General features: G+C 50.1%; 2 protein-coding genes across 6 annotated transcripts in view; one reads left to right on the top strand and one right to left on the bottom strand.

Annotated features, from left to right (window-relative positions):
* The window catches only part of Dnaaf5 (dynein axonemal assembly factor 5), a 38,950-nt gene extending 36,156 nt beyond the window's left edge, over nt 1-2,794 (bottom strand). The window contains exons 1-3 of the mRNA XM_076923433.1: nt 2,171-2,794; nt 1,494-1,678; nt 108-232 (exon numbers count right to left, since the gene is read on the bottom strand). Coding sequence (XP_076779548.1) covers nt 108-232; nt 1,494-1,678; nt 2,171-2,753 — 893 coding nt within the window. The 5' untranslated portion in view covers nt 2,754-2,794. The remainder of the gene's footprint in view (nt 1-107; nt 233-1,493; nt 1,679-2,170) is intronic.
* Prkar1b (protein kinase cAMP-dependent type I regulatory subunit beta) overlaps nt 2,377-25,888 on the top strand; it is a 140,215-nt gene continuing 116,703 nt past the window's right edge. Inside the window, exons 1-2 of one of the 5 annotated variants that reach the window (XM_076923439.1) lie at nt 2,377-2,471; nt 24,866-25,064. In XM_076923439.1, the coding sequence (XP_076779554.1) occupies nt 24,888-25,064 (177 nt within the window). In that variant the 5' untranslated portion in view covers nt 2,377-2,471; nt 24,866-24,887. Of the gene's footprint in view, nt 2,472-22,021; nt 22,205-22,430; nt 22,739-22,917; nt 23,028-23,637; nt 23,907-24,865; nt 25,065-25,888 lie in introns of those variants that run through there. The other 4 variants (XM_076923437.1, XM_076923434.1, XM_076923436.1 and 1 more) reach the window with 4 other exon arrangements.

Genomic DNA, 25,888 nt, shown 5'->3' with positions numbered 1-25,888 from the left:
AATTCTGGAGCAGAGAACTGCCACTGGGAAGAAGCTCCTGATTCAAATCAGCACGACCCCGGACGGCTGGGGGGCACCACACCACCCTCCTGCCCGGGGACACGTACCGGATCTCAGGCATTTCGTCGCTGAAGCTGCTGAGCAGCAGTGGAATGAGTTTGTGTAAGAAGGAGTATCGGTCACGGAGATTCAGCAGCCATCCCCCCACCACCGAGGTCACTGCCTGCCGGACCTGCCACCAGACAATAGAGAAGCTTCACTCGTGAGTCCCTGGGAAGGGTGGCTCAGAGTCCTGCTGTGGGGATGTTAGTCCTGAAACAGGGGTGGGCACAGCACCCCCTGACAAATGAGAGGGGCACTGCTGATCCAGAAGCTCATGCCACACACTAGCTCTGTCCTCTGCGGATTCACCGTCCCCTAGCAATATATTGTGTTTGCAGTCTTCTTTGTCACCGTGGTATCTGGGTGCTGCATGGGTTGTAGTGATGATAGAAACAACCTTGTATGACATGTGACAGGACTCCATGAGAATTCTACAGCAAGCAAATGTGGGACAGAAAGATCAGCCCTCACCAGGGTCAGGGTTTGGGTAGAGGTATATATGGGGAACTGGTGCTTAATGGTTAGGGTTTCTGTTTGGGACGATGATAACTGGGGCACTGGCAACAACTCTGACAACACCATGGCTGTTAACTCACAATGCTGTGTGTGTGTGGTGCAGGGGATGGAATTCAGCACCTCGTACGTGCTGAGCAAGTGTGCCCTACGCCTGAGCTACAATCCCAACCCTGAGACTGTAAACTCAACTCATGCTCTACAAAACCTTTACAAAGCTGCTGAGCACGGTGGATGACAAGCACGTGGATTGTGATGTGACAGAGAGGCATACAAATAAACAAGCTAAAAGGCTGTGCTGGGAGCCTACAGCAGGACATGGGTAGGATCCACTGCAGGCTGGCACCTGCACAAGTGACGACACAACCTGGAGCAGAGGCAGGAGGGTCCTGATACACTCAGGCCAACACAGTCATCACAGGGAGGGGACACTGCCACCTGGCAGTTACTGTGTGGAGAGTCTGATGGTCGATACGAGAATGACCGTGATGAGGACAGCTTTCAGTTCTTCTGGAGCATGCTGCCCCGTTACCCCTCCTCCCCACCTAACCAGGATCATGTGCTCCCCCTTCATTTCCTTCTCCCTTGGAGACAGAGCCTGCCTACCACTAGTCTTGACATTACCATAAGCCACGCCTGTGATCTAGATTCTGCCTTCTTAAAGCCAGTGCTCTGCCTATATCTGGAGGGCTCCTGTCTGCCAGCCTCCTCAGAGGCTTCCCAACCCACCAGCGTGGATTACCCCAGCACTGGGCCTCCACTCTGTCCTTCTCTGCAAGGCCCCGCACTGAAATTCTCTCAGTACGTGAGCACACGAAGACACTTCTATTAACAGAAGCACATGGTTCCAAGACTGTCAGGCAGAACAATCCCAGTACCTGAGGGACGTCATCGAAGAGTCTTTGAGCAAAGTGGGAAAGAACATCATCCACCGAGTTCCCATTGCCAAACTGGATCACGGTGCCCGTGGCTTCGATGACGGCTACCCGGACCTTCCAGTGCTGGTGGGAGATGGTCTGCATCAGGGGTCCTATCAGGGACTCCGACTGCATGTGGAAGTGTTCTGCGGGATAGGGAGGCTGCTGGTTATGAGAGACAGCTGCACGGGGCCCTGTTCTGTGGCTACCATCAAACCTTGCTCTCGACTAGCAAACCAGCCTTGCTAGCCTCAACTCCCACTCTTCCTCTCCAGTGGTGCTGGAGCTGCCCAGGCATCCGGGGGGACATGTACATCTATTACAAGGTTGGCTCCCTCCCAGGAAGACTTTCAGTTTAACTATCAGCAGGGCCTCTTATTTTTCCAAACTCTAGCCTAGAAGGAAAAAAGGGAAGGCTCTGATCAAGCAGAGCTGTTAGAATGGTAGGAATAAACGAAAGGGAGATGGAGAGAAGCAGTCTCCCTTTCAGCCAGGAAGTTAATGACCTGAGTCAGAGACACAGAAGACGCTGGAGTAGAGAAACTAAGTCCACAATCTTGAGTTGTCTTTTCCACATGAGTCCCATAACCTTTGCATAAGGAAATCTAGGTACCCAGGGAACGGGATCCGACGCTTACCCGGAGTGGCGCGCGCCAGAGCGGCTGCGCACTCGCAACCTTCCCGGCGCACCGCGGCGAAGGGATCGAGCAGAGCGCCCCGCAGCGCGCGCACCGCGTCGTCCAGGTGGGGTGCGAGCGCGGCGCCGCCCAGGTCCACGGCCAAGTGGAGCAGCTGCACGAGGGCAAGACGCAGCTCTTCGCAGGGTTCAGGAGGCGGCCGCGTGGGTTCGGGTCGGGCCAGGCGCGCGGTGAGCGCGGGCAAGAGGCGCGGCAGAGCGTCGCGGGGCCGCGCGGCGCGGCGCAGGCCTAAGTCCAGCAGGTGAGCAGCCAGCGCGCGGCAGCCCTCGGCCGGATCGGTCAGAAGTCGCAACAGGCGCGGCAGCAGGAGACGAGCCCAGGGGCCCTGGAAGGCAGCGGAATCCGCTCCGGGCCGCACCGCCTCTTCCAGTGCGTGCTCCAGAGCCTCCAGAGCGCGCCGCCGCCCCAGCTTACTTTCGGTCTCCAGCCCCGGTAGCAGGCGGCCTAGCGCGCGGGTCAGTTCCGCTGCTTCAGCCGCCTCGGTGAAGCCCGCGGCCACCTCCGCCTCCGCCGGCGCCGCCATCTTGCGCGCGTTGCCTGTCTCCAAGGGAACCGGCGCTAGTACGACGGCCGTAGCACGCTTTACGGCAAGACTTCCGGCTGACTCGGTTGCTCGAGGCAGCGTGTGCGCCTCTTAGGCGTGCTGCTGGGGGAAGGGCAGGGAGTAAGGGGTAAGGGGCGGGGCCAGGGGAAGTGGGCGGACAAAGGGCTTAGAGGGCGGAGTGACGGGCAGGAGGCCGAGAGAGGGGGCGAAGAGAAAGTGTAATTGGCTGGGTCCAGGAGTCGAGGGTGGGGCGAGGGAGAAGGCAGCAAGCTCCGTAAAGGCCAGGGGTGAAAGAGGTAGTGGGCGGTACGAGGGGGAGGTAGGCGGGACACGGGCCTCTTGGGTAGGGGCTTAGTGTAAAGAGAGGGGAATAAGGGGTAATGGGAGGGGAAAGAGCCAGATAGGCGGGACGTGGACTTTGGGAGCGTTGCAGGGGGTGGCAGGTGGAGCCCTGGCTTTTGTGGGAGGGGCGAAGAAGGGACTACGGGAAGGGGGCGGGGCAAAGGTTGGTGGGTTGGGTAGAGGGTAGGTGGGCGGGGCATGGGCCGCGCGGCTGGCAGACGAGGTTCAATAGGTGGGGTGCAGGTTCGGGGAAGGGGCGTAAAGCTCGAGGGTGGGGTGGGGGTCTGAGTAGGGTGAAGCGTGAGGAATGAAGGGCCTGAGACAAGAGCTGATAGGTGGGACGCAGGCCTTGGGGCGTGGCAAATGGCTGGGGGCGGGGCCGTGGGTGGGGCTAGCCTGTCCCTGAGTCTGGAACTTGGCCAGAGTGGCTAAAAGCTTCCGCATGCCTGCACCTTCAGGTTGCTTTCCCTAGGGGCTGCTTAAGCTGAGGTTCTTTCTAATGGTGTAGATATGGGTGATCCTTACCGGGTTACTCAGAAGGCAGTTGTGGATCTACCATACGGGTCCTACCTTAGTTTAGACATGGAGTATCCTGGATGGCTGGGAGTATTTTAGGGGGACAGAGATGGTATTGCTAGTTGTCAGGGCCCCTACTGGGCACTTCCTAGGCCTGACACTGATCCTGACTCAATGCTGCATGACCTTCCCAGTAAGCAGAATAGGGAGTGGGAACTTCTAGGCCTGAGGATCCAGACACATCACACCTGAGAACAGGCCTGTGATGTTAGGGGTTGGGTTTTATGACAAATTTGGCCCTTTTTGTTGTTGACATTAGCTTTATGGGAAATTGGTGTGAACAGGTGACCCTTAGGCGTTTTGAATATGGTGTGGAAGCTTTAGGGAACCATGTAAAACGGCTGAGGGTAGCAAAAGAGTTGTGAAGAGAGGTGACTGGCCAAGCAAAGGCCTGGTGTTAGAGGGGTCATGGACGGCGTTCCTCCAAATTCATATCAAAGTCTAGCGTAGTACATCAGAGTGTGACTGTGGTTGGAGACAGGATCTGTGCAAATGTCAAGACTGAGACATTGGGGTTAGCTGCTATCCTCCTAAGGGGAATTTGGCGTAGATGTGCAAGCCGTGAGAAGGCTTTGTAAATGTTAGGTGGGCAGACATCAAGCCCAGGGAGGCAGCCCTCCCAACTTCATCTCATTCTCCAGCATCCTGGTATGTGAGGGTCTGTGTGGAAGCTGAAGTTTATGGTGCTTGTCTGTGGCCAGAGGGATTCTTAGGAGAAGGAGAAATATAGACGTGTCTGCAGGGAGCAGGGGAATGTGCAGGACAGCCAGGATGGCCTTTGTCTCTCTGCAGGGAGCCAAAGAAGATGCTTTCAGCTGAGCTCTGAATGCTAAGTCTACTCTTTTAGGGATGCCTGTGGCTGTTGTGCAGGCTGGGGTAGGCCAGCAGCAATGGCTGTAGGTCCTGTGAGCGGGAATGAGTTCACCTTTCCTGTTCCTTCCATCTAAATACAACCAAATACCCCACAAGTAACAGCCAGTAGGAAAAGGACTTGAGAGTTGAAAGTACACTGGCCCAGAACTCAGAACTGGAGATATGTCCCTGAGTTTTCTTTTTCTTTGATTTCTGAACCAGGGCCCCAGAGAGGCCTACCACACACAATGGCCAACAGATAGAGGTAAGTCTTCTGGGAAAACCCCTCTGTCTGGCCAGTGGAGCCCCTCTCTCTGGCCAGTGGCAGGAGAGACCTAGAGTAATGCCCAACAGAGACCTTGAACAATGCTCCAGTCCCAGTCCACAGTCTGTTCCCAGTGACAGTGTCACAGCACTTGTAGACACCTGACCCTGCCTGCACATGGGGTTGCCAGTGGGGACCACACAGGTAGTGTTGTGAAGCTGCCTGTCAGCAGGGAGACCCACATCATCAGCAGGATGGATCCCAGAAACACACCTTCATAAACCTACAGATGACACCAGCAGGGACTGAGTAGCCCCACCCATGCCAGAGGATCAAGCAGACCAGGAGAGTAAGAGGAAGATTCCAAAGACAAAGCCAGCATTGGAACAAGAGGCCACAGAGGCAGGCCAGATTGTACATGTGACATACATCCACACACTGGCAGTAGCAGCTAGCTGTCTGCTAACGTAGAAGATTTAAATAGAACCAGGAGTCTCCAAACAGAATAACCCAAATGTCCGGCGTACATTTGAAAAAAAAAAAAACCTCTTATCATTCCAAGAACATTCACAATGTGAATGTAAAAAGGCTGCTCACTGAAATGGATGCCAAAGTGAGCCATCTGCCAAGGACTTGTCGACAACCATGAAAATCACTTTCAGAAGTAATTAGAAGAAAAAGTGATTACAAACTCATTTAAAATCGGAAAAAAAAATAGCAAAGAAAAAGAAATTGCAAAGCACCAAGTTGGAATCATAGAATCTGAGAAAACAACCAGAACAACACTGTCCATTGTTAGAACGATACACTGGTAGACTGGAGATGACAGAGTGCTAGAACTTTCTTGGAACCGAAGAACAAAGAAAATAGTACAAAGTCTGAGCCTAAGCCAAGTTTGGTGGCGTATGCCTGAAACTGCAGCGCTGAGGAGGCCGAGGCAGAAGGATGGAAGGTTCTGGGCTGAATATACATCCTATCTCAAATAAAAATAAAACTCCCGAGTCTCCGAAGTTTGCAGGATAATTCATATTTCATCAGCACTCCAGAACACTAAGGCAGAGTTGTGGGGCTAAAAGAAGTAATGGCTGTAGATGCCTCAAGTCAAAGAAAGAAGATGGACACAAGAGGCCGAGTAAGCCTTGATGTGGTAAATCTGCCAGCGACCCGTTCCAAGGTACATCATAATTAACCTTTTGATTTCTCTGTTATCTATCCTGCCATTGGTGTGCATGTAACACACACACACACACACACACACACACACACACACACACACAGAGAGAGAGAGAGAGAGAGAGAGAGAGAGAGAGAGAGAGAGAGAGAGAGAGAGAGAAACTGATTCACTCTGTATGTCTGTATGCCAGGCTGACCCGGAACTAGCTAGCTCACATTGGCCTTGACCTCAGAGGATTGCCTGCCTCTCTCCTTCCTGAGTGCTGGGATTAAAGGCATGCACCAGTACACCTGACCTGATCTATATTTTTGAAACAAGGTCTTACACTGTGGACTGTCCTTGAATGTGAGCCAGTCGTGTTCAGTTTCCCAAGTGCTAGGATTACGGACATGAACCATCACACCTGGCTTTAGTTAAGCATTTGGCAACAGGAGAAAAGGAAAAACCTTGCCTGTCAACGAGAAATGACTCGGGGCAGGTAGGGGAGAGGCAGTCTAAACCAGATCTGGCTGCTTCTCTGGGGCTTCAGGAGCCAGAAGGAAGGGCACAGGATTCTTCATGCTTATAAAGAAAACTGTTAACTGTGAATTCTGTCAAGTGAAATATCCTTCAGAAATGAAGGGGGAATCAGACATTCTCAGGGAAAAAGACAAGCCGGTAGAACATGCTGCTAATACAAGTACCTGCAAGGGATGTCGAAAGGAAGTTCTTCAAGCGCAGTGGAAACAGAAAACTGATTGCCAGACAGCTGGGGAACACAGCTGAATGACTAAAGAGTACCTGCTGGCCACATGTGGCAGAATATAACACGTGTTTCCCAGTTTTACATACTGAAGTTTAATCGCGTTGTGGCGTACAAAGAGGTGGGATGGTGATGCAGTGGTGACAGAAGTAGGGCCTAGGAAAGTGATGGCACTTAGATATGGTCACCAGGGAGGAGTCCCCATGACTGAACCCTGGAGGCTTTAGTCACTTGTCTGTTGCTGTGATAAGACACCATGACCAAGGCAACTGTCTTAATTAGGGTTTCCATTGCTGTGACTAGACACTGTGACCATAGCAACTCTAATAAAGGACAACATTTAATTGGGGCTGGCTTACAGTTCAGAGGTTTGGTTCGTTATCATTCTTGGTGGGAAGCAGGGCTGCACCCAGGCAGACACGGTGCTGGAGGACTGGAGAATTCTACATCTTGACCCACCGGCAGCATAAGGGGTCTGTGTGCCACACTGGGTGGAGCTTGAGCATAGGAGACCTCAAAGCCATAGTGACACACTTCCTCCAACTAGGCCACACCTCCTAATAATGCCACTCCCCATGGGCTAAGCGTTCAAACACATGAATCTATGGGGCCACCTCTATTCAAACCACCACAGGAACTTACAGAAGGAAGAGGGCCTCCTGGAGGACACTGTCAGGTGCTGGGGACAAACCCTGTCGCCTTGAATCATACTCACCATGGCTTTTGTTTGCTACTTAAAAAAAATATGAGTGTAGGTGTTTTGCCTGATGCACATTTGTGTGCTCTGGAAAGCTAGACGAGGGCACTGTGTTCTCCAAAAGTGGATGGTTGTGAGTCACCACGTAGGTGATAGGAGTTGAACCCAGTTTCTTAGGAAGAACAACCCATACTTTTATCCACTGAGCCATTCCTCCAGATGCTGTTTTTGCTTTCCCAGTCTGAAAGCTTAGCTGGGTGGGTCATCTCCCGAGTGCACTGTTCGCTCTGTTCTAGTGTGGATCTGGTCTCTTCCTGATGGCGATTACCTCCTCCTGACATAGGCTCTGTTTGTAACATTAAGCCTCCTAATGGTCTTTTTCTGTTCCAAACCATACATTATATATTTCTTTCTGCCTCACTCAGTTTTCACTGTAGACGTGCATAAGTGTTACCAGTAACAATCACACCGCAGAGTCAATGTTGTGCTGCCCTGAAATGTGCTCTGCCAAAGAAATCAGTCCATTCACTTTGAAATTTATCCCTGAGCTGAGCCTCTGTAGTGTGCTTTACTCTCAGCATTACTGCCTTCCAGGTTCCTACTCTACCTGCCTAAACAATGCCATCAACTGGGGACCAGGTATTCAAATACCAGATCCAATGGGGGACATTTTCCCCCACTTAAATCACCACAAGAAACAAACAAACATGCATGCGTGCGCACGCACATGCACACGCACATGAGAATGCACATACTTAGAGTGTTCTCATTGCTGTGACCAGATACTTGACAGAAACAGCTCAAAGGGAGAAGGGTCAATTCTGCTCATGGGTTCAGAGGTTTGGGTCTTACATGCTCGGTTCCATGGCTTAGAAAGACCATCATGGCAACAAGGATATATGGCAGAGGGAATGGTCACCTCCGGTCGAACAGAAAGCAGAGTCAGAGGGAAAGAAAGGTCCCAGGACCTGTACCCCTGGTGATGTCCTACTTTAGTTCCCCATCCTACTTTGCAGAACATCCCAGAATAGTACCACCAGCTGGGGACCAAATGTGCCAACAGGAGGCTGTGGAAATACTGCATATTCCAAACCATAACAGAAACACCCTCTTCGTTTTGTCAAGTGATGTTGATGCTACCTCGGGATTCTGCCGACCAGCTCCACGGCCATTTGGTGCAACATCTTGGCCTTCAGCCTCCAGATTCATAAGCCAAGCTAATCGTTACAGACTCCACTCAAATGGGTTTCTGTCAGTGACAACAGACCTACACCCCAGCTTCGTGTGGTTGCTTAGCTATTGATAGTTGAAGCAAAAAATGCTGTGGAAGATGGATAAGACTAATAGGCGTGGGCAAATTTGATTGAACTACACCATGTACATGTATGAAATATGAAATGCATAATATATGCTAATAAAATACTTAAAGTTTCAATTACATTCTCTCTGCGAGTGTGTGTGTGTGTGTCAGAGGGCAATTGGCAGGACTGAGTTCTCTCACAGTGAGGGTCACAGAGTGAACTCGGGCCCAACCAGCTTGGCAATAGGTGCCTTTACCTGCTAAGCCATCTCACTAGCTCAAAAACATTAAAGAACAGATACTTAACATGGAGTAGGTGTTGTTCCTGTAGAAAGTAGTTATGGTGATATTTAAAGGAAAGTTAAATTGTAAGCTGTCCATGCTACACATGGGCAGACACACTGGTAGGCAGCTCTGTCACTCCCGGGTACTGTAATGTGTAGAGTGGCCCCTAACAGGACTGAATGTGCTGATCGGCTCAAAGACATTATAAAGTAGAGCCCTAGAAAGTGCTGACTGCGTGCTGTTCTGCTCCACGCTGAACCTCGACATGTAAGAACACAGTGGGCAACAGGCAAGCAAGGGAAAGATGCCTCGTGGGCACAGGAAAATTATCACGAGTGGAAGCATCTGTAACCCCATGGGTAAAATGGGAGGTGGAGGTAGGAGAGCCAGCTGGAAACTCAGGAAACAGCTACAGCCAAGTTCAGAAACAAACTGAGAGACTGTTTTAGCATGGTTGAAAGCAAGAACTAACTCCTGAAAGTTCTTCTCTGAACTTTCATCACTGGTGTGGATACACACACACACACACACACACACACCAGGAGCGACTGGTTGTGCCAGCATCAGGCAGAGTCATTTTTAAGTATGTCACCATGTTGTCGGTCTTTTAAGGGCAACTTGTTATAACACCCTGTATAAGTTAGGAGCCTGTGGTGTCAGCGGTTAAACTACATGGGCCGGTGAGATGGCTCGGCAGGTAAAAGTGCTTGCTGCCAACACTGATAACCTGAGTTCTAGGATTCACATGGTGGAAAGTAAGTACTGACTCCTACAAGTTGTTCAAGTTGTTCGGTGACCTACACACACACACACACACACACACACACACTCACACACTCTCTCTCTCTCTAAACAAAACTTTAAACATTCAAACACAAACCATGTTTGTTGCTGCCCACCTGTGATCCTGCTACTCGGAGGCTGAGGCAGGACGATGGCTGCTGCTGTTGGTGTCCTGTCCTGGGCCGCATAATGAGACTGTCTCAAAAAAAAAAAAAATAGAAAACATGAAGAAATGGTGTTTATAATTTAAAAGCTCTTCATAGCGTAGATTGTACCCCAGATACTTTTTAAAAAGATTTATTTTGTATGTCTGTCTGTGTACCATGTGTATTCAGTGCCCTTTGAGGCCGGAAGAGAGCATCTGATCCCCTGAATCCACCTGAGTGTCAGGTGGTTGTGGGTTGCCATGTAGGTGCTGGGAACTGAACCCAGGTCCTCTGCAAGAGCAGCCAGTTTTCTTAATCGCTGAGCCACCACTCCAGGCCTGGCCCAGGTGGTTTTGCTGACAAGAAATTCAAACACTTAATGAGCAATTATAGTCTTTGAAGAAAGCTGGAAGGGGATCCTTCCTAATTCATTCCATAAGGGCAGCATTACGCCTACAGTCTCACAGGGTCACAGGGTCACAGAAGTCCTGATGCGCTGTTTAATGGAGTACAGATGCCAAATTCCTAAAGAAAACACTGACAAATGAATCTAGACTTAATTATTCTAATTTTATTTATTGATTTATTTATTTATTTTTTGATTTTTTCAAGTCAGGGTTTCTCTGTGTAGCCCTGGCTATCCTGTAACTTGCTCTGGAGACCAGGCTGGCCTCAAACACAGAGATCCCCCTGCCTCTGCCCCCCGCCCCCACCTAGTGCTGGGACTGAAGGCATGTATCACCACCACCACCTGGTAAGATCATAAGTTTTTTAAAAAAAGGGTTAAGACATAATCAAATTGAGTTGATACTGATGCAAGTTAATAAAAATAATTTAGGGTTGGGATTGCGGCTCAGTTGGTAGAGTGCTTGCCGGGTATTCACGAAATCTTGGGTTCCATTCCCATCACTATTCAATCCAGGAATTCTGGTGCATTCCTGTAACCCCAGCACTCATGAGGATCAGGGTTCAAGGTCATCTTTAGCTGTATCCAAGGTTTAAAACTGTAAGATTCCATAGATGTTAGTAGCATTTGGTGATATTGACAGGAATAAACCTTCAGTTAATTAGAAATGGGAGGGAAGCACGTAAGTCAGATGTATAAAACTCTTGGAAGTGTGTTTGCTACAGTAGCCAGCAGCAGTTTCCCCCTGCGTGCAAACCCACTGTGCTGTCTGGGCTGGATTCCAGACATGCCAGTGGCGAAAGTATGCCCAGCCGCCTGCAGTCCTTGAGTTGAAGAGATCCGGCAGCCACTTCACGTCTATCAGAACAGGCTCATCAAAGCTCCAAAGAACAACATTATAAGGAAGATACCTTCTGGCTGGAACTCTCCAGTACTGGGGCAGCCTGGTGAATCTGCTCCAAGCTTCCCACTTTGTGGTCCAAACCAGCATCCTCTTTGAAGGAGGGAGCTAGAGAGCTGAGGAGGGATCTTCCTGCCCTGGTCCTCTTCTGGGGCTGGATTGCAGCCCTCTGTGGGGATGGAGCATACTGTGCTGTTTTGCTGACCTCTTGGGATATAGGTTGCTTTTATCTTTTGGCTGCTGTGAAGACGCCCTTTCTAGAATAGGAAACATGGGCACCAGGGTGCTGCTCATTGTTAGGGCCCTTGTCTTGCAGCCCTATAGCCCTGGGATCAGTTCACAGCTACAGGAGAACCAAAAAAACAAAACAAAACAAAACAAACAAAAAAACAAAAAAACAAAAACAACAACAACAACAAAACCCACAGGATTGCCTTGACCTCTAACAAGTCTCTTCTGAATAACTTAAGCAGAACCTAGGAGTTGAATTGATAATTTGCACAGCCATCTTTTGTCTGTTTGATTCGGTCTTGGGAGATGGGACCCAGGGTCTCACAAGCTGCCTTAGTGCTCTTTCATGGCTGCATGGCCACCCCTTCACCCATGTTCTCCGTAGCATTATTCACAAAGATGGAACAACCAGGATGTCTGTCACTGGTAAAAAGACATGTGTGACCTGACGCACAGAGGGGTATGAGTCAACCTTAGGACATGATGGCCCGCCAGCTCATGGGCGAGTCGTGCTTTCAGAAGGCAAACAGCATGGGGGACTGGCTGCTGTGCACCCGAGTTGCCCTGTGTGCTCCGTTGTGCTCCGTTGTGGGACAGATCAGCCATCTGAGGAGGGGATGGCCGAGTGAGGGGGGAGGACAGGTTGGTCTGTCCCTTGGCTCCCACAGAACAACCCTGTGGAGGAAGACAAATGTTTTCCTCCTAAGTCTGATGCACTCTTAGTGACCTTACAGCCCCTAGCACGTAGGAGTTGACATCTTTATGGATTTATATCTTTCTTCTTTTTTTAATGTGTGTGTGTGTGTGTGTGTGTGTGTGTGTGTGTGATAGCACATGTGTGATGTTTAGAGGACAACTTTTGGGAGTTGGTTCAAATTCAAATCATCAGGCTTGGAAGCAAGCAGTTTTAGCCACTGAGCCGTCATCTCACCAGCCCCACACTGGGTTTCTAACTTAACGTAAATATGGCACTTTTAAATTATATTCCAGCCAAAATATAGCAAGGCTGTCCAAATTTATTCTGCTTAACTCCCTGCATTGCATATATTTTTAAAGACCCTCAAAAAGCTAGGAAAGGGGCTTTTCAAGTGCCTTCCAAGAAATATGTCTTCTCAACCAGTAAGTAGATTTTGGCAAAATTAACTCAGGTTCATTTCATTTATTGTTTCGCCTGACATACATTTACTGGGTTGTGGGAGACACTTTCCAGGTGTTTAGCTAAGACTGAGTGAAAGGTGGGTGTCTTCATTAGGGTTTCATTGCTGTGAAGAGACACCATGACCACAACTCTTATAAAGGAAAGCATTTAACAGGGGCTGGTTTACAGGTTCAGAGTATGATGGTTTGTATATGCTTGGCCCAGGGAGTGGCACTGTTGGGAGGTGTGGCCTTGTTGGAGTAGGTGTGTCACTGTGGGCATAGGCTCTAATACCCTTGTCCTAGCTGCCTGGATGTCAGTCTTCTGCTAGCAGCCTTCAGGTGAAGATGTAGAACTCTCAGCTCCTCCCGCACCATGCCTGCCTGGATGCTGCCATGTTCCCACCTTGATTATGATGGACTGACCCCTGAACCTGTAAGCCAGCCCCGATTAAATGCTGTCCTTATAAGACTTGTGTTGGTCATGGTGTCTGTTCACAGCAGGAAAACCCTACCTAAGACACAGAGGCTTACTCCTTTGTCATCATGGCAGGAAGCACAGCTACACACAGGCAAACATGGTGTTGGAGAGGTAGCTGAGAATTCTACATCTAGATCGATGGGCAGCAGGAAGAGAGCATGGAACTGAACTTGGCTTGTGCATTTGAAACCTCAAAGCCTACCCCCAGTGACACACTTCCTCCAACAAGGCTGTACCTACTCCAATACCTCCTAATAGTGCCACTTCCTATAAAGTTTGTGGGGGCCATTTTCATTCAAACCACCACAGCATCGAAGCAGGTGCTGCTACTCCTTGCATTGGGGAGTCGCCTGTCCAGGGTCCAGGGATGGTAGTGCAATACAGACCATTGTCCTCTGGCTTCCACATAGCCCTTGTCATGGAGACCTGCGCAAGACTAGATCCTCAGCTTTCAGTCTTGAGGCAGAGAGGGAGGGGCTCAGGAGGCCCCACTCTTGTGAGGATTTATAGACAGTTAATGATTGCTAGAGAGGAGTGGCTTGTCGGGCCCCGCCCCTCCTGAAGTTTTATAGGCAGTTAATGATTGCTAGGGGGCGAGGCTTGTGAGGCCCCGCCCCTTCTGATTCGTAGGCCGCCATGGATTTGCTGAAGGCAGTTATGTATTGTCCTCCCCTTTGAGGACATAATGTTGATGGTGTTGTGGCTTCTGAGTTCCCCAAACTCCTGTAATCCCAGTTAAAACAGCAATCCGAGTCATTTGAGTTGGATAGTTTGGTCTATCTGTCCATTAGTGTCCTCTCTGGAATGGATAGACAGACAGACACATGTTCATCTCTCTGGGAAAAGCCACACAACAGGTGACAGTGGAACAGAGAGACAGGATCAGTGGGGATAGGGCAGGCTCTGCCTGGTGGAAACATGGTCTGAAACTGTGGGGTGGGGAAAGAGCAAGGTCTGTGGCTGCTGCAGAGTGGTAATCTGTGGAGGGAGAACCCAGCGTGGGGAAAGTGGGGTAGGGTGAAGGTTGCTCACCTCAGGGTGAAGGTTTATGCTTGGGCTAAAGCACACGAGCGAGTGAGGTATAGCTGAGTTACTTCATGGGTAACTGGACTGAAGGGGAGGGAAGCAGTCACAGGGCTGGCGGGCTCTGGTGCCAATCCTGAACAGATGGAGGAATCCATCACAGAGACAGAAACACTGGCAGATGACCAAGGCTGCAGGGGAAGGCATATGCATGGTTAGGGGCAAAATGATTCTGAAGTAGGTGGTGGTGGTTATGTAACATTGCTGTTTAATGAATCATCCATCCCAAAATGCTGAAGCTCACAAAGAAGGAAAAAAGATGAGAGAGAGAGAGAGAGAGAGAGAGAGAGAGAGAGAGAGAGAGAGAGAGAAAGGGTTTTATTTTAATTCATGCAGAATTGAATGAATTAAAACAAGGCCGTACCTACTCCAATACCTCCTAATAGTGCCACTCCCTATAAAGCTTGTGGGGGCCATTTTCATTCAAACCACCACAGCATCAAAGCAGGTGCTGCTGCTCCTTTCATTGGGGAGTCGCCTGCCCCCTCCCCACCCCAAACCATATCGTCAGGTTCTTGGATGTGTGTATGGCCATGCATGCCAGAGTGTGTGCCCGTGTGGGTCAGAGGGCAATTCTCAGGAGCTGGTTCTCTCCTTCCACCTGGGTACCAGGGATCAAACTCAAACCATCAGGGTTGGTGGCAAGTGCCTTTACCTGCTGAGACATCTTCTTGCCAGGCCCATGTTTGTGTTTTTTGTTTGTTTTATTTGGTTTGGTATTGTTGTTATTTGGAGACAGGGTTTCTCTGTGTAGCCCTGGCCGTCCTGGAACTCACTATAGACCAGGCTGGCCTCCAGCTCTGCTTCCCAGAGTGCTGGGATCAAAGGCGTGAGCCACCACTGCTTAGAAATATTTTTGTGACATACATGGGCTTGCACGATCACACACACAATAAATATTTAAAGTGGAACTATGGGGGGGGGGGGAGGTGGGGCTGGAGAGATGGCTCAGTGGAAGAGCTCCTCCTGAGGCCTGGAACACCGACCCCATCGCCACATGATAGGTCACATTCCCACAGACAAGAGGACTGATTTTCAGGGCCTGCTGGTTTCCAGCCAGGCCAAGACACTAGCCCCAGCCTCAAGAAGAAGCCCTGCCTCCAAGGGAATGGGCTCTAGAAGGTGGGAATTGACTCCTGATGGCTGCTTCTGGTTTCTGTTCATGTCTGTCTGGCAAGTGCTGGGATTAAAGGTGTGTGCCACTGCTCAACTTTTGTTGTTGTTGTTGTGACTGAGCTCAAGTCTTTAAGCTTGCAAAGCAAACACTACCCACTGATCCATCTTCCCAGCCTGTTTTTAAAATAAGATTTTTCCTCAATAGGTTAAAGATGGTATCTCTGCACATACTGCCCTTGCAGAGGGCTTCAGTTTCCCAGTACCCATAAAGCTCATAACTGTCTGTTAACTCCAGATCCAGGGGATATGGCCTCTATGGGCACTGCACACATGTGTGCATGCAAGCATACACACACACACACACACACACACACACACACATATACACCCACACACTCTCTCTCACACACACTGTCTCACACACACATAATTTAAAAATAAAATACTTTTTACAAATGGTGTCTGCAGATTTAATCATATTTAATTTAATATTGAAGAAGGTTAAAGATGACCCTTTTGTGATAAGTATTATATAAGTATATATAAACTTTGTTCTTTTCCTCGCCCCCTCTCTCCCTCCTCCTCCCCCCTCTCCCTCCTCCCCTTCTTTCCCTCCTCCCCTCTCTCCCTCCTCCTCCCCCTCCCTCCTCCCCCTCTCTCCCTCCTCCCCCTCTCTCCCTCCTCTTCCCCTTCTCCCTCTCCCTCCCCTTCTTTCCTCTCCTTCTGAATACAAGCAGCACCAGACCAACTCTATATAGAGAATATCTTATATAACCCAGGCTGGCCTTGATGTCCACCCCTGCTGTTTCTATTTCTGTTATAGGCATGAGCCACCATGCCTAGCAACATAGTTCCTGTTTTGCCTTTCAAATGTTTGGGTTTGTTTGTTTGTTTGTTTGTTTGTTTTAAATTGTGATCCCACTCCGGAGCTCACACTAGTCTCAACCTTGTGATCCTTCTGCCCTGGGAACGATGAGCTTACAGGCATGTGCCACTGTACTGGCTGGTTTTGTGTCAACTTGACACAAGCTGAAGTTATCACAGAGAAAGAAGCTTCATTTGAGGAAATGCCTCCATGAGATCCAGCTGTAAGGCATTTTCTCAATTAGTGATCAAGGGTGGGAGAGTCCCTTGTGGGTGGTGCCATCCCTGGGCTGGAAGTCCTGGGTTCTATAAGAAAGCAAGCTGAGCAAGGCAGGGGAAGCAAGCCAGTAAGTAACATCCCTCCATGGCCTCTGCATCAGCTCCTGCTTCCTGACCTGCTTGAGTTCCAGTCCTGACTTCCTTTGGTGATGAACAGCAATGTGGAAGTGTAAGCTGAATAAACCCTTTCCTCCCCAACTTGCATCTTGGTCATGATGTTTAGTGCAGGAATAGAAACCCTGGCTAAGACAGCCACCATATTCTAACTGGATGTAATTTTTTTTTAATGATAAGACATTTTACTTTAATATTTAAGATTACCAAGCATTAACACTTAAGATTTCTGTAGTGTTTAGAGACTCCTAACAATATTATGCAATATTATGAATTTTCTTTCTTTTTTGTTTGTTTGTTTGTTTGTTTGTTTTTCAAGACAGGGTTCAAGAACAGCCTTGGCTGTTCTGGAACTCATTTGGTAGACCACGCTGGCCTCGAACTCAGAAATCCGCCTGCCTCTGCCTCCCAAGTGCTGGGATTAAAGGTGTGTGCCACCACTGCCCGGTATGAATTTTCTTAATCTTGTGACTTGTTTAGATTCTTTTATTCACATGAATTCTGTCTGGAGAAGGAGGGACATAGGGATCCCATTTAATGTTAATAGTTTTTTAGTTGTCTTCAAATTATATGTTGAATTCCAATACTGTTTTTATTAGTCTTTGTTTGTTTGTTTGTTTGTTTTTTCAGTGCAAGAAATGGAACCCAGGACCTTGCATATGTGAAGTCATTGTTCTACCTCTGAGCCACAACCCAGCCTCACACCCTAATCCTCATTGGGGGATTCTAGGCAGGGGCTCTACCACTGAGCCATACCCCAGCCCCTCACTGAGGGATTCTAGGCAGGGGCTCTACCACTGAGCTACACCCCAGCCCCTCACTGAGGGATTCTAGGCAGGGGCTCTACCACTGAGCCACGCCCCCAGCCCCTCACTGGGGGATTCTAGGCAGGGGCTCTACCACTGAGCCACACCCTCAGCCCCTCACTGGGGGATTCTAGGCAGGGGCTCTACCACTGAGCCACACCCCAGCCCCTCACTGGGGGATTCTAGGCAGGGGCTCTACCACTGAGCCACACCCCAGCCCCTCACTGGGGGATTCTAGGCAGAGGCTCTACCACTGAGCCCCAGCCCCTCACTGGGGGATTCTAGGCAGGTCCCATTCCCAGCATCTTTTCTTCTTTGATTCCTGCTTTGAATTGGATCTCTATTCTGTAGCTGTGTAACATATGACTACAGATTAGTGGTGTGAAGCAGCATCTATTTCATGGTGTTTGAAGGTTGATTATGTCCAGGCACAGCTTGGCATGGTCACTGCCAGTGCAGGGTCATCTCCTAGGTAGGACCAGGGCAGGTATTTTCCTGTACTTTTTGGTAGCATCACTTCCTGGCAGTTAGATCTGCACCTACCCCCTTTTTTTGCTATCCCTAGAGACTGCCCCAGTCCCTTGCCATATGACTCTTTGCACAAGAGCTCACAACAGATCTGCTGGAATCTTTAAAACCATTCAAGAAGACAGTCCCCCAGCCAGAATGATATCAGTATCCATGTAAGCTAGACATGGACCACACACAGGATTGTAGGCATCGAATATTTGCAACCTACATTTAATAAATGTTCAACCTCTCCTCTAGCCCACCACCCACCAGAGGTAGTAGAAGAGAAAAGTTATTAGGATATGGGGGAAGTGGACCTGTTCAGCAATAGTTCTTTGGGGGCGAACTCAATTTTCTTTGTTAGCAGTTGGGTCCCATAGCAAACACCAAATACAAACCAGCAGCTGCAGACCAGTCCTCCTGGCAGACAGACACCACGCATGAACCAGCAGCTGTAGTTCAATTCTGAAGAAACGCAAGCCTTGCTGAGGCTGCAAGGTTTCTCTCAATGGCTGGGTTACTATAAGCAGAGCTCAACAACACTATGTAAGGCAAACTGAGACATGCGTGTTTTCAGCGAAGAATAGCCAGGCAGAACAAACCTAACCAATGCTCCAGCGCCCACTGTCTGTGGGGTCATACTTATACTCCTTCATCGTGTGTTCTTTCTTTCTTTCTTTTTTTTTTTTTTTTTTTTTTTTTGGTTTTTTGAGACAGGGTTTCTCTGTGTAGTCCTGGCTGTCCTGGAACTCACTCTGTAGACCAGGCTGGCCTTGAACTCAGAAATCCGCCTGCCTCTGCCTCCCAAGTGCTGGGATTAAAGGCGTGTGCCACCACTGCCTGGCATCGTGTGTTCTTTCATGTGTCTGCTTTAGCAAGACATTTTGTCACCTGTGTGCCCCAGCAAAACATCATTTGACATACCGACTTTCCAAAGAAACCAGAAATTTCCAGTTCACAGGGTGGATGTCTTACCACTTTGGTGGAGTAAAACCAAGTCCTGTGCATCCCTAGGGGAAGAGCTTCAAACCATGTACTCTTGAGGATTGAGTCTGGGGGCTAGGACCAATGGGGACTCTGATGGCCTTCTGTTTTGTCCCTTCAAGCCAGGATTGATGTCCAAGAGTCTCCAGTAGAATACATTTCCAGATGAGTGTGACAAAGAGTGCAAAGTTCAAATATCAGAAAGTGCTGCTCAAGCAGATTCTTATTTGCTCCCCTGCAGAGGCATTTCTCAGTTCACAAGTCTGCAGAAGGTCCACACCCAGTCAGGCCTGGGACTGAGAACTTGACTCAGCAGTAGAGCACTTTCTTAGGATCCTCCAGTGAGGGGCTGGGGTGTGGCTCAGTGGTAGAGCCCCTGCCTAGAATCCCCCTGGGAGGGGCTCAGTGATAGGAAACCTGATGGCACATCAGGGTGTATTTCTTCCCACCCCCATCTGCTTGTTTTGTTGCCTCAGCTTGGACTCCTTTCCCTTGGCCTCATTTGCATATTCAGCATTCTGAGTATCTGGAGAAGAATCAGGTGGCTCCTGAGTTGTCAGTGTAACACAAGCCACTTGATTGCCCTGGACTCAGGTTCTGAGAAACCTGTGATTTATTAACAGAATGCATGTAACACCCCTAGCCTAGCCACCACCCTGACTCCCAGCAACACAGCCTGATTACTGCTTGCTCAGTATCAGTGGCTTTCCATCAATCACTGACCACGCTGATAGGGAGCTGAGCGTGCTGCTGCTGCTGCTGCTGCTGCTGCTGCCACTGCCGCCCACAGCCCACTATCAAGAAAGAGCATCAGGAGCCAGGCACAGTGATGCACACCTGTAATCCCACCACTTGAGAGGCTGAGACGGGAGGTTCTTGAATTTGTGGTTGGTCTGGGCTACACAGCAAAAACCTGTCTTAGGATACCAAAAATGGGGTTGGCGAGATGGTTCAGTGGGTAAACCCGTTTGCTACATAAGCAAGAGTTTGGTTCCTGGAGCCCTGTAGGAGACAACCAAATTCTGAAAACTGATCTCTTACCTCCACATGCCCTCATGGCACATGCATGTCTCACATACCACATGCACACACACACACACATGCACATGCACATACACACACATGCATGTGCGCACACATACATGCACACGCATGCATACACATACCACACATACCACACATACACACACGGATACATGGATATACACGCACACACGTGCACACACATACACACACGCACGCATACATGCATGCATGCACACATGCATGCATACACACACACAGTATGGGGGACAAAGGTGGAGAATGATAGAGGAAGAAACACAAGATCCAACTCTGGCCTCCTCATGCTTGTACACATATACATTCAGGAATATATACATAAAATACCAAAATAAACAAAATGATATTTTAACACATATTGGCCCAGAAGAGGTAAATATTTTTAGACTACCATTCACAGGGTTCGTGTTTCTTTCCACCATCACAAACCAAAAATAGCACTGAGACTTTGTATTTGGGAGAAGCTGGGCTTTGGGGTGTACTCTGCACCTCTCCTTGGCTTGTGTCCCCTCAGCTCTCCTTCTCTGCCCTGACATGAGCATTTCCCAGCATCCCCTAGTGAGTGTTAGTCATCTCTTCCTGCTCCTTTGGGAGAAGTTCTGTACATGGAAGCTTGGGGCAGAGACAGAGTCCACACCCACATTCTCATCTCCAGGGCCCCATGTCACGGAGCCATGCTTCTGCAAAGACCATGGTTTAATGAACCATCTTCCTTTCTGAACTCCACAAAACATGTCCCCTCACCATGCACCACAGGAAGGGAACGGGAGGCAGCCTTGGGAAGAAAGCTTCAAGTTGAGGTCCCTGGAACAGGTTACTAGAGTAGCCTGGACATATCCGAGGATGGCAGGAGCTGCCTTCACAGGGGGGCACAGCAGCAGACATTGTTGTAAGGCCTAGGGACCTGGTTCCTGGTTGGTTCCATAAATCCTGATGGCCAGCCCCTGACCAAGGGTTCTTGTTGTGACAGGACAGTCATAGTCCAAGGGGGCTTGCCTCTCAGGCAGTGCACCCCAGTAGAAGTCTCTTTGTGTGGGTACCTTGTGATCTGAAGACTGTTCTTGAGGTTTACTGGAGACTACCCCACTTCCCCCAAGGAATGGCACAAAGGGTAGTCTCTACAGGGAACCTCAGAAAACAGAACTCCTTTGTGTGTGTGTGGGGGGGGCCAGGAGAGAAACCCCAGTCCTTATTTAGGCATGTGGTGCTTGCCTATAAGCCTAGCGCTAGAAGTAGAGGAATAAAGATCAGGAGGTTAAGGCTATCCTTAGTGATTTTGAGATGAGTCTGCGTTAGTAGCAAACAAAACAAAACACCAAAAAAGCCGGGCAGTGGTGGCTCACGCCTTTAGTCCCAGCACTTGAGTGGTAGAGGCAGGTGGATTTCTGAGTTCGAGGCCAGCCTGGTCTACAGAGTGAGTTCCAGGACAGCCAGGGATATACAGAGAAACCCTGTCTTGAAAAGCAACAACAAAAACAAAACAAAACAAAAAAGGGGAAGGGGGAGAAGAGAGAGGGAAGGGAGAGGAGAGGGGGGGACCAGCCCTGAAACATTCAACCCTAAAGCCCAAGTTCCAGGATAAAAAAAAATGGCTCCTTTTTGCTGACTTTGTTCAGTGCTCGCTGCATCCCTGCAGGAGCCAGGAGGAGTTGGGGCTGGAGAGGGAAGTGGGTGATGGAGAAGGCAGGCAATCCCATCCAAGCGCTGTAGCAATTCCAAGCAGTTCAAGCACCTGAGTTACTTATGGGAGGCAAGTTTTCGTTTTAGTGAGATGGGACTTGAATTCTTGAAAAAAGACCCCTCCCCACTAGGTGTGCCCAGGATAAGTGTGTGCCTGTCAGGTGGACAGAGCCGGGGAGGCAGGCTGGAGGGCAAGGCTGGGGAAGAGCGAGCTGCACCTTCTTTTTATTTTATTATTTTTGTTTATCATATATATATATATATATATATATATATATATATATTCTTGTTTTGTTTTATTATTAATTTCATTTTAGATTTGATTTTATTCGAGATAGAATCTCATGTAGCCCAGGCTGGCCTCAAACTTGCTATTGTAGGTAAACATGCCTTTGAACAGCTGATCCCCCTGTCTCTACATCCCAAGTGCTGAGATCACAGGTGTGTGCCACCGTTTTGGTGCACTGCTGGTGATAGGTCCCTGAGCTCACGCATGCTAGGCAAGCATCAGCCGAGCCCTGTTCCAAAGTGGCAAGTCCTTATTACCGCAGTTTATCTTTACATTTGAAGGAAGAGCTGTGGGCCACAGCCAGCCCTGCCCGCTGACAGCACAGGTCAGGTTGGTGGCCATGTGGAGGCATGTGTGTCAGGAGGGGGTGGCCCGGTGAATGTGGCAAGAGGTATCAGGCAACTGGGTAATGGGGTACCACTGAAGGGTAGGGAATGTGGACAGGTGAGTGCAGGGACGAATATGGGGAGCAGGTGGGTGTAGATAGACCGGTGGGGGTGGGGTGCGGTGCGGTGGTGCGAGGAATAGGTTGGGGAATAGAGTGTGTGGACAGGTAAGTGGTGGACTGCAGAATATAAACAGGCCCGGAAGACTGGAGATGTCTTCTCCAGCACCTTCGAGCCTCATCCTCCCTCCAGCAGCTTAGATCATTGGGAGAAGATGGACTCTGTCCCCACAGGAGCAGATGGCGCAGGACAGGATGCGTGGTGGCTAATTTTGCTACAGGCCTCAGCTTTAGAGTGGGCAGGCACTGAATGAGACTTCCCCCTCTCCAGGGTGACAGCTCAGACAGAGCACGGTGCTGTGCCCTGAGCAGAGAGAGAGAGCATCTGGGCCCGGGAGGAGCGACGCCAGCCAGGTCGGGCGAGCTTAGAGGGAAAGGATTGGGGTGGCAGGAGGTCCGGGGCCTGAGCGACGGGGCTCCAGTGTGTCCCTGGCATTGAGAGACAGCTGTGGGGCGGTCCCTGGGGAGGACAGCGGTCGGTGGGCGACCGGCGCGGGCGCGGTGCGCAGGGCCTGGCGGCCGGTGGCGCGCAGCGGGGGCGGGCGGAGGGCGGCGCCGCTGCAGTGCGGGGACCCGCTCGCCGTCCCCGCGTCCCCGCGTCCTCGCGCAGCTGCCTCCGGCCTTGGGCACCGCGCATCTACAGGTACGCAGGCTGGGGTGGGGTCTGTGTAGGGACCCGGCCCTATCTGGAGCTGGGTCTCTGCGGGAACTAGGGCGACTCACAGGGACAGGAGGGATTTGGGGAGGGACGGAGTCAGCCCCGCGGGGTTACCCGGTGTATGTGTGTGGGAACTGTTGGTGTCCTAAGTGGTACCAGGCCCTTGTAAAAGCTCCCAGGACAGGGTTGAGCTGGTCCCCTGTACTCACCAGGGTCTGAGGGCGCCCTGCACCCACAACCATCTGGGGGGGGGTGTCCCCAACTGCTCCTCTGGTGGGCCTTGGGCTTGGGGACTGAGTCACGGTGTGTGTGTGTGTGTGTGTGTGTGTGTGTGTTCCCCATCCTTCAGAGGCCAGGTATATCTCGTTCTTGTCCTTGTACGCCATGGGGTCCCTTCAAACGCCAAGGCCTCTAGGCTGGATGACTCCAATCCGAGTGGGGCGGGGCGGTAACCTGGACGTTGTGACTCAACACTGCGCAGGACACACACTGGAGCCTTCTAGAGCTTTCGGGCCTCTGTTACTGCCTTCCAAGCCCCCACCCCCACCTGTCAGCTCACTTCCATTGTTTTCCTTACCCCCTTTCCTTTTCTCAGGAAACAAGCCACCCCAATCCTTTGACAGCAACCCCCTGCCCCACCCACCCACGCTGGGGCCTTACGTCGTGACAGCATCTATGTTTCCTCAGCCCCCTTAAAAGGGGGGAGGAGGTGGATGAAAAAAATGAAGCCTTTCGGCATCATGGTTTGCATAGTGGGGGCGCCAAACACCCAACTTATTCCACCTGAAATTTCCCAGAAATGGAGAGAGAACCGTATACAAATCATACTTGGTCTTTTCCGTCCCTGAAAGAGTCTGTTCAGAGGTAAGGAAAGCATTTGAGCCTTTGAGTGATGATGAGCCTTTGAGTGATGAACCATCTCATCAGAGAAAGACCTTTGACAGACGTGACTTCTGGCGTTATACCCTTCACTGGAGTTAATCTTTAGCAATAAACCTTGCACGCTGGGCAGGCACTCTTGCACTGATGTACAACCCTCTGCTCTTTATTTTTTTAAAATGTTTTGCGTGCATGTGAGCGTGTGTGTGTGTGTGTGTGTGTGTGTGTGTGTGTAGAAGACCAGTGGTTGGTGTTGGGTACATTCCTTGACCACTTCCCACCTTGTATGTTGAGGCAAAGTTTCTCCCTGAACTCACTGCTCGATGATTCAGATAGTGTAGCTAGCTGGCTTGCCCCAGGGATCTTGGCTTCACTTCCCACACACTGGGATTGTAGGCCACCATGTCCACCTGGCATTTATGTGGATCTGACCTTCTGTCCTCATGCTTGGGCCTTAGATGTTTTACCTACTGAACCATCCTGTCGGTGGTATCTCCTCTGCCCTCCCTCTTTTTAAAGACAAAGTCTGCATAGACTAGGATAGCCTCCAACTTGTTATGTAGCAAAGGCTGGCTTTAAACTCCTTATCTTCATATCTCTACATCCTGAGGAGTGCTGGGGTTACAGGTATGCATCATTGCAGAGTTTATTGGTGCAGGGGTTGAAATCTACATACGAGGCTAGTATTTTACCAACTAAGTCGTATTCTCCAAACCCACTCCAGGCTTCCTTTTACTTTGAGACAGGTTCTCACTAAGTTGTATAGGCTGGCCCTGTTCAGGCAGACCTGGAACTCACAATCCTCCTGCCTTTGTCTTCTGAGTAGCTGGCGTGACAGGCCTGTACCACCAGGCCCAGCCCACATGTACTTTATAAAGCACAACAGCAGAACAGTTGGGCTTCCCCAGCACGTCCTAAAGCTGATTTTGTCTTCCATGTAACAGGGGCGTAGAAGACATTCTGACCATGGCCTCCCCATCATGCTTCCACTCGGAGGACGAGGACTCTCTGAAAGGATGCGAGATGTATGTGCAGAAACATGGCATCCAGCAGGTGCTCAAAGAATGCATTGTGCACCTCTGTGTTGCCAAGCCGGACCGGCCACTGCGATTCCTCCGGGAGCACTTTGAGAAGTTGGAGAAGGTCAGTGCCTCCAGTATCCTCTGTAGGTGGCCTGGTCAAAGCTGCTTCAAGTCCCTCCTTGGAATTCCAAGACAGTGATGTCCCTATATCTCAGATCTGTCACGATCATGGGAAGCAGGGCTGTAGCTGAGGGCTGTAGCTGAAGCTACATGGTAGAGAATTTGCCTAGAGTCCTCCAGTGAGGGGCTGGGGTGTGGCTCAGTGGTAGAGCCCCTGCCTAGAATCCCCCAGTGAGGGGCTGGGGTGTGGCTCAGTGGTAGAGCCCCTGCCTAGAATCCCCCAGTGAGGGGCTGGGGTGTGGCTCAGTGGTAGAGCCCCTGCCTAGAATCCCCCAGTGAGGGGCTGGGGTGTGGCACAGTGGTAGAGCATCTGCCTAGAATCCTCTAGTGAGAGAGTCTGGGTATGTGGTTCATTGGTAGAGCACCCCCACCCCCCCCATATGTATAATGCCTTGGGCTCCATCCCCAGTAACACAGTTGACTTGACACTGGCTTTTCTTTGTTTCACCTTGGGTTCATCTTTGGGTCCCAGAATTTCTCTTTCTATTTCTTTGAGGTTCACAGTCTTCAGAGCTCTCACAGACTGGTTCAGGGATTATTTATCTGAACCTGGTTAGTAGCCACAGGGCTTGCTGGCAGTTTTCATATGGGGCAGATGGGGATGAGTTCTGGTTATATGTGTATGTCTTGAGAAGGTCTCATATTGTAGTCCAGCTTGGTCTGATACCAGCAGCTATCTTCCTGCCTCATTTCTTCAATGCTGAGATCTATGGGCCTGGATCACCTTGCCTAGCTGAGGTCTAGTGATAGCCATTCTGAAGCCTA

This window comes from Arvicanthis niloticus, chromosome 24 (assembly GCF_011762505.2).
Source record: "Arvicanthis niloticus isolate mArvNil1 chromosome 24, mArvNil1.pat.X, whole genome shotgun sequence".
Lineage (NCBI taxonomy): Eukaryota > Metazoa > Chordata > Mammalia > Rodentia > Muridae > Arvicanthis > Arvicanthis niloticus.
The sequence above is the reverse complement of the archived record's forward strand: the minus strand, read 5'-3'. Positions and strand labels throughout refer to the sequence as shown.